Raw genomic sequence first — 7868 nt, 5'->3', positions numbered from 1 at the left:
CAGGGGCAGGGGTGGGGGTGGCGTCGGGGGGTCGCTGTGGCCGGAATCCAGGGAGGTGCGGCGGGGTGAGCGCAGCAGCGCCGCCTGATGGTAGGGCACACTCTGGCGCACCCCGTAGCCGTGGCGCTTCCCGGCCTGCCACTGGCCCTGGTAGGTGCCTGCGGGCGGCAGAGGGGTGGGAGAAAGAGTCAGGACGTGCCCCTGGGCTCCTTGCGCCCCAAGTCCCAAGCCCCCCTGGAAGCCCAAGCGTCAGGCGGGAGAGGTGGAGGCGGTTAGTGTGGAGGTCGGGGAAGGGCACTGGGAGCCGGGGACAGGCCAGGCTGGGCGGGAAAGTGTGGAAGAGCAGAATGAAGACGGGCAGGTAGCAGGAGCCCTACGCAGATTTTGGCAGTGCAGGTAGACAGGGGAAACGGGGAGGGCCCGGCAGGCGTGCGAAGGACAGGCTGGTGGGGGCGTTTAGATAGGCAAACAGGACTCTGAGTGGCATGCCGACGAAGAGCAGAGGTGTTGGGGACAGGCAGGTAGAGAGGGAGGTGTGAGGACAGGCAGACAGAGAAGAGGTGAGGGAGAAGCGAGCAGGAGACAGACAATTGAGGAAAGCATAATCATCATGGGAGAAAGCAGAAACTAGGGGCGGGAGGTCACATCGATGTGGGGCGGGGGACAGATGGGTGGGCGCAGGGGCGCAAATGGCGGGCGAAGGCGCAAGGCTAGGGAAGGCGCACGCGGACGAGCAGACAGACACTGGTGGGCCGGGTCCCGCACCTCCGTCGGAGTAGGTCTCGGTGCCGTAGCCGTCCTGGAAACCGTCCTTCCAGAGCCCGGCGTAGCGCAGGCCGGACACGCTTTCCCACACGCCGCTGCGCCCCTTCAGCCCGCCCAGCCACTCGCCGCGGTACGTCCAGCGGCTCTTGCGCTCCACGCCCAGCCCTTCGCGCTTGCCCTGCTGCCAGTGGCCCTGGTAGCTGTGTCCACCGGGCCCCGTGAAGACGCCCAGTGACTCGAAGCCGTGTGCCCAGCAGCCGCTGTACTCGCCCTGGGCGCCGGGGCCCGTGCACACGCCGTAGCCATGTGCCCGCCCCGCCTCCCAGCCCCCCACGTAGCAGCCCCCGTCGTCAAAGTCGAACTTGCCCCCGGGGGACATGCATGTAGTTGGCGCGGCCTCAGCCCCCCGGCGGCTCAGCGCATCCTGGGGCTGGAGAGCCGGCTGGGGGCCTTGGAGCCGGGCGAGGTTTGGGGGCGGGGGCAGTTAGACCGGGGCCGGGCGGGGGGGCCCCAGCGAGGGCAGGCAGGGCCGGACCCTCATCCTGAGTGGCTGCGGAGAAAGAGGGAGGGGGGCAAGTGGCGAGAGAGGCCCCTCCTCTTTGCCCGCCGCTCCCTGGCCCGGTGGCTCGGGGCATCAGCACCGCCCCCCAATCCACCCCCCTCCTTCGGCAGCATTTTCCAGCAGCTCTCAAGCTTGGGGGCCATGGGGGCTTCCCCCATTTCTGTTTTTGTGGAGCGGGCCCCTCCCAGGACTTGGGGCCCCAACCCCAAGCAGGAGTCCCAATTCTCCAACCTAGAACCCCGAAGTGTCGAGTGTGGATGGCAGTTTGGGGGTCCTGAGAGGGGGCTGGGCAGAATCGTAGGGCACCCGTTTCCCTGGCTGCTGTCAGGACCCCTCTGTCCCGGTTCTTCGGCGTCTCTGGCAAAGGGATGGGGGTGGGGGTAGAATATGTAGCGGGGAGATCGGACCAAGGTGGGCAGACGGTTTTTCGGGGGCAATGGATGGGGCCCAGGGGAGGCTCTGCAGGGGAAAGGCCAGGGTGGGGACGGGCAGAGAGGCAGAAGGGAGGGGGCAGGCTACTCACCATGTGGGCTGGGGCTCAAGCTGCCTCCCCGGCACAGCATCCATGGCAGGATACCTCCACTCCCACCTCGCCCGGACAAGCCAAGCCCCCTCCCCTTCCGGAGAGACTGCTCCAACCCAGAGAGGAAAGGTGGGGGAGTCCGGTGAGTCCCCTCTCTCCCCGCTGGAGGAGCAGGCTGGGTGGGGGGGGGCGAGGTAGTGGCAGGGGTGGGGGAAGATGAGAATAGTGTAGGGGAAAAAATCTGCCTTGGATAGAGATAGGGAAGAAGAGCTGGGAGCTGGATGCAAAGGGGGAGGGGGCTATCAAGAGGGGGTGTTTTTATTATTTTTTTCTTCTTATGGTTGGGAGAGGAAAAATAAATCAAAATTCCGATTCCATCCCAGCACAAATCAATGTTTGCTCCATCCCAGCATCACGGGGGAGGCTGGGCCAGGCAGATTTAAAGGGGCAGGGAGAAAAGAAGAGAGAAGAGGGTGGGTAGAGGAGGATACGGTGAAGAAGAGACAGAGGCAGTGATGCGGGTGGTGGTGGGGTCCCCAGGCAGAAAAGGATGGGTGTCCGCTAACCCTTCGGTGAGGGAGGAGGCAGGCAGAGAGGAGAAGGAGATGCACTGAGACCCCCAGGGAGGAGAGAAATCCTGGCATGCGGGCTGGGAGTGGGGCGAGGCGGAGGGGAGGGAAGAGGAGCGAGGGGGAGGAGACTAAGTTGAAGATGGGGAGGCAGGGGGAGGCCGAAGCCGGGCGGGGGAGGAGAGATGCTGGCGAGGCTGAGAGAGGGTGAGAAGAATACAAAGAAAGAGGTGCAGGGGTGAGCACTAAGGAGGGGGGAGATGCAGCCTGAGAGGGAGGAAGACGGGGAGACCCATTCTGGGGCTGGGGAGGGATGACAAGGAGGAGAGAAGCAGGGGAGGAGGGAAGAAGAGGGAAAGAAATAGATATGGAGACTAAGAGAGAGAAATAAGGCTCGTGAAGGGAGGGAGAAAGCTCTGCAGAGGGAAGGGCAGGCGTGGGTATAGAGATCCAGGCAGGAAGAGCCCAAATAGAGGCAGGAGGGCCGGAAGTGGTGTTTGTGGGGCCCTAGGGAGAAAGATGAACCTGCCAGCTGCTTGGACTGAAAGCCAGAAAGCTTTGGGGCATGGATGCAGGTGTCCACTGAGTCCACTATCCTCCGGAAGAAACCACTGGAGGGGGACCAGGAGGCTCACGCTCTTGCACTTTCTGAAGAAGCCTGAAATGGGACCCTGCTAGGAACACTGGCCCCATCGATGCTTCTCCAGGCCTCCCCATCCTCCATCCCCACCACCAATTTCTCCCTGGGTTGTCTCTCTGAAGGGGAAGAGGGTTTATTGCTTTTGAATGGGGAGGAGGGCATCATGCTTGGTGATGGCATGAAGATCCCAGGGCTTTAGAATCTTTTCTTTTGCAAACCTAGAGGCGAAGACACATAGACATGTTTGGGAGATCCCTTATTGTGGCAAGCCCCCCTCCAGCCCACCACCCCTCTGTCCTGTCCTCTCACCAGAGGGCCAGCACATCCTGACCTTGCCGTTTACAGACAGTAGGCACACACTGTCTTCCCTCTCCCCTTAGTTTTTAGACTCTGCATCTAGTTCTTTCCCTGCTTCTAAGCCTTTAGGAAGAAGGACACTGTGTCCAATTACACGCAACAGTCAATTGCCCCTATTTTCATACACAGCTTGGTCCACCACTCCTCCTCCACTGCATCCCCATTTCACAAAGAAGAGAACTAAGGCCCAGAGGTGAAGTCATTCACCAGAGGTCATACAACAGAACTGGCAGAGCTAGGAGTAGAACACTAGACTTCAGACCATTTAAGCCCTGTAATTCCTGCCAGGATTCCATGAACTTGGGGACCCTCCCTTAGGCTCAGGGCCTCCATTTTGAGTACTTTGGTAAAATAAAGAGCATGAGGTTTGTAATAAATAGGGATTTCCCTTGCATCATGTCCTCCCACAATTTATATGAGGTTGGAGAAATGTAAAATTTAAGCCTCCAGGAAAGGGACCACATCTCCTAAGTGCTTAGTATAGAACAGGTCAGCTATGGGTCCACTTGGGGCATGACTGTTGATGGAGAGTTTATTCATTTATTCATTCACTCATTTCTCTATTTATCAAGTATCTACATAGTTTACTGAGTACCACCCACATAGCCAAGTGCTAGAGACACAGTGGTGAACACTGTGGGGCCTGCCCTCATGAAGTTTACTATCTAGTAGTGAAGACAGACAACCAACAAGAAATTCTAGTGTGGTTAGTGCCACAAGTTTGTGGGGTGGGAATAGGGAATAGGGAAGGAATTCACCTGAGGCTGGTGCCCTAGAGAAAGAGGCATTTAAGATGAATCCAGAAGGGAGTTCTGGGGCAGGCCAAGCTATGTTGCTCACCCCTAGATATTCAGCCTACGGTGTCAGCCTTTCCTTCTCCACACAGTGCCTTGTCCCACTCAACCCCTAAAATTCCCCTTTTCTCCAAGAGAAAGGGAAAACAAGAAAAGAAAACCCAATGTGTGGTCCTGGAACACCCGCTCCTTGTTTCTTAGGGAGAAGAGTTGACAGGGGTAAGTGGAAGTTGGAGTGTGATGCCTTGTTGGACGCTATACTGTATTCTGAGCTGCAAATTAAGTGTAGGGTCCAATGAAGTCCTGAAGAAATCTCTGACAGAAGTGCCCGAGAACATGTGGGATGCATAGTCCCAGCGCCGCCCCCATGTCTACCTAAGTGAGTTAGCCTTCCAGCCCCTTTCTGTTCTTTCCCTACAGGCTCTACAACTCCCTCTTTCAAGGCAGGGGCACTTTTTTTTTTTTTTTCCCCCAGAGAGTGCACTGGTTTGTTTTGCCACAATTTACTAACATTCAGGTGTCAGAGAAAAGGGAAGTAACGTTCGATGGAGCGGCTCTGTGCTTGGAGCCAGGTACTGTGCTTGGCACGCCATCTGTGTGACCTCATTCCATCCTCACAGCAAAACTGTCTCTGTGAGCGGTCCAGGCTGGAGGCCTGGAGCTAGGTTTCCAAAGATGGTCAGATCTATGTCTGAATCCTAACTCTATCTGCCACCTACTAGTTGGGTGAACCTGAGCATATTACCTAACTTTTCTGAGCTGCAGTTAGTTTATCTCTAAAATGGGAATATCACAATCTACTCCGTGCCTTATTTTGAGGATCGAAATGATCATGCATGAAGTGTAAGTATGCATAATATGTATAATAATATAAGGAGGGAAAGGCTGGGCTTGGTGGCTCACGCCTGTAATCCCAGCACTTTAGGAAGCTGAGGCGGGCAGATCACGAGGTCAGGAGATCGAGACCACAGTGAAACCCCGTCTCTACTAAAAATACAAAAAATTAGCTGGGCACGGTAGCCGGTGCCTGTAGTCCCAGCTACTCCGGAGGCTGAGGCAGGAGAATGGCGTGAACCCGGGAGGTGGAGCTTGCAGTGAACTGAGATCACACCAGTGCACTCCAGCCTGGGTGACAGAGCGAGACTCTGTCTCAAACAAACAAACAAGAAAGAAATAAAAGGAGGGAAAACCACTTGGCATAGTATCCAGCACATAGTAAATGCCCAGTAAATAATGGCTTGAAAATTAGATTGGCATTATGCCAATTTTATAGGTGAGAAATCGGGGACCCAGCAGTTCCTTGGAGCTTGATGTATATCAGACTCCCAAGTTAGTATGCTTTAACAAATGCAATTTTGGGGGTCTTGTTTATAAAAGTAAAACATGCTCATTGTAGAACAGGAAAATACAGCACAATATCAAGAATAAAAATTAAAACCACCCATAGTCTCACTGTATAACAGTTTAGTATATTTTTATAGAGTCTTCGATGTACTTTTAGCATAATTAATTAAATGGTGCATATACAATTTTGTATCCTACTTATTCACTTAGTTTTCATTGTAAGCATTTTTTTTATTATTACGCTTTAAGTTCTGGGATACATGTGCAGAATGTGCAGGTTTGTTACATAGGTATACATGTGCCATGGTGGTTTGCTGCACCCATCAACCTGTCACCTACATTAAATATTTCTCCTAATGCTATCCCTCCCCTAGTACCCCCACACCCCGACAGGCCACAGTGTGTGATGTTCCCTTCCTTGTGTCCATGTGTTCTCCTTGTTCAACTCCCACTTATGAGTGAGAACATGCAGTGTTTGGTTTTCTATTCTTGTGATAGTTTGCTGAGAATGATGGTTTCCAGCTTCATCTATGTCCCTGCAAAGGACATGAACTCATCTTTTTTATGGCTACATAGTATTCCACGGTGTATATGTGCCACATTTTCTTTATCCATTCTATCATTGATGGACATTTGGGTTGGTTCCAAGTCTTTGCTATTGTGAACAGTGCCACAATAAACATACGTGTGCATGTGTCTTTACACTAGAATGATTTATAACCCTTTGTGTACATACCCAGTAATAGGATGACTGGGTCAAATGGCATATCTGGTTCTAGATCCTTGAGGAATGGCCACACTGTCTTCCACAATGTTTGAACTAATTTACACTCCCACCAATAGTATAAAAGTGTTCCTATTTCTCCACATCCTCTCCAGCATCTGTTGTTTCCTGACTTTTTTCTTTTTTCTTTTTCTTTTTCCTTTTTGAGATGGAGTCTCGCTCTGTCACCCAGGCCGGAGTGCCGTGGCGTGATCTTGGCTCACTGCAAGCTCCGTCTCCCAGGTTCACGCCATTCTCCTGCCTCAGCCTCCCGAGTAGCTGGGACTACAGGCGCCTGCCACCATGCCTGGCTAATTTTTGTATTTTTAGTAGACATAGAGTTTCACCATATTGGCCAGACTGGTCTTGAACTCCTGACTTTGTGATCCGCCTGCCTTGGCCTCCCAAAGTGCTGGGATTACAGGCGTGAGCCACCGTGCCCAGCTTGTTTCCTGACTTTTTAATGATTGCCATTCTAACTGGCGTGAGATGGTATCTCACTGTAGTTTTGATTTACATTTCTCTAATGACCAGTGATAATGAGCATTTTTAAATATGTTTGTTGGCTGCATAAATGTCTTTTTTTGAGAAGTATCTACTCATATCATTTGCCCACTTTTTGATGGGTTTTTTTTTTCTTGTAAATTTGTTTAAGTTCTTTGTTGATTCTGGATATTAGCCCTTTGTCGGATGTATAGATTGCAAAAATTTTGTAGATTGCCTGTTCTGTAGGTTGCCTGTTCACTCTGATGATAGTTCCTTTTGCTGTGCAGAAACTCTTTAGTTTTTTAATTAGATTCCATTTGTCAATTTTGGCTTTTGTTGCCATCGCTTTTGGTGTTTTAGACATGAAGTCTTTGCCCATGCCTATGTCCTGAATGGTAGTGTCCATGTTTTCTTCTAGGATTTTTATGGCTTTAGATCTTATGTTTAAGTTTTAATCCATCTTGAGCTGATGTTTGTGTAAGGTGTAAAGAAGGGGTCCAGTTTCAGTTTTCTGCATATGGTTAGCCAGTTTTTCCAACACCGTTGATTAAATAGGGAAACTTTTCCCCATTGCTTGTTTGTGTCAGGTTTGTCAAAGATCAGATGGTTGTAGATGTGTGTGTTATTTCTGAGGCCTCTGTTCTGTTCCATTGGTCTATAGATCTGTTTTGGTACCAGTACCATGCTGTTTTGGTTACTACAGCCTTGTAGTATAGTTTGAAGTCAGGTAGCGTGATGCCTCCAACTTTGTTCTTTTTGCTTAGGATTGTCTTGGCTACGTGGGCTCTTTTTTGGTTCCATGTGAAGTTTTAAGTAGTTTTTTCCAATTTTGTGAAGAAAGTCAATGGTAGCTTGATGGGGATAGCATTGAATGTATAAATTACTTTGGGCAGTATGGCCATTTTCATGATATTGATTCTTCCTATCCATGAGCATGGAATGTTTTTGCATTTGTTTATATCCTCTCTTATTTCCTTGAGCAGTGGTTTGTAGTTCTCCTTGAAGAGGTCCTTCACATCCCTTGTAAGTTGGATTCCTAGGTATTTTATTCTCTTTGTAGCAATT

General features: G+C 51.5%; 1 protein-coding gene across 1 annotated transcript in view; it reads right to left on the bottom strand.

Annotated features, from left to right (window-relative positions):
* JPH4 (junctophilin 4) overlaps positions 1 to 2856 on the bottom strand; it is a 10664-nt gene extending 7808 nt beyond the window's left edge. The window contains exons 1-3 of the mRNA XM_011930960.1: positions 1851 to 2856; positions 766 to 1315; positions 4 to 158 (exon numbers count right to left, since the gene is read on the bottom strand). Of these exons, the coding sequence (XP_011786350.1) occupies positions 4 to 158; positions 766 to 1144 (534 nt within the window). The 5' untranslated portion in view covers positions 1145 to 1315; positions 1851 to 2856. The remainder of the gene's footprint in view (positions 1 to 3; positions 159 to 765; positions 1316 to 1850) is intronic.
* Between the last annotated feature and the right edge of the window lie 5012 nt (positions 2857 to 7868).

This window comes from Colobus angolensis, unplaced genomic scaffold (genome assembly GCF_000951035.1).
Source record: "Colobus angolensis palliatus isolate OR3802 unplaced genomic scaffold, Cang.pa_1.0 Scaffold88, whole genome shotgun sequence".
Taxonomy (NCBI): domain Eukaryota; kingdom Metazoa; phylum Chordata; class Mammalia; order Primates; family Cercopithecidae; genus Colobus; species Colobus angolensis.
The sequence above is the reverse complement of the archived record's forward strand: the minus strand, read 5'-3'. Positions and strand labels throughout refer to the sequence as shown.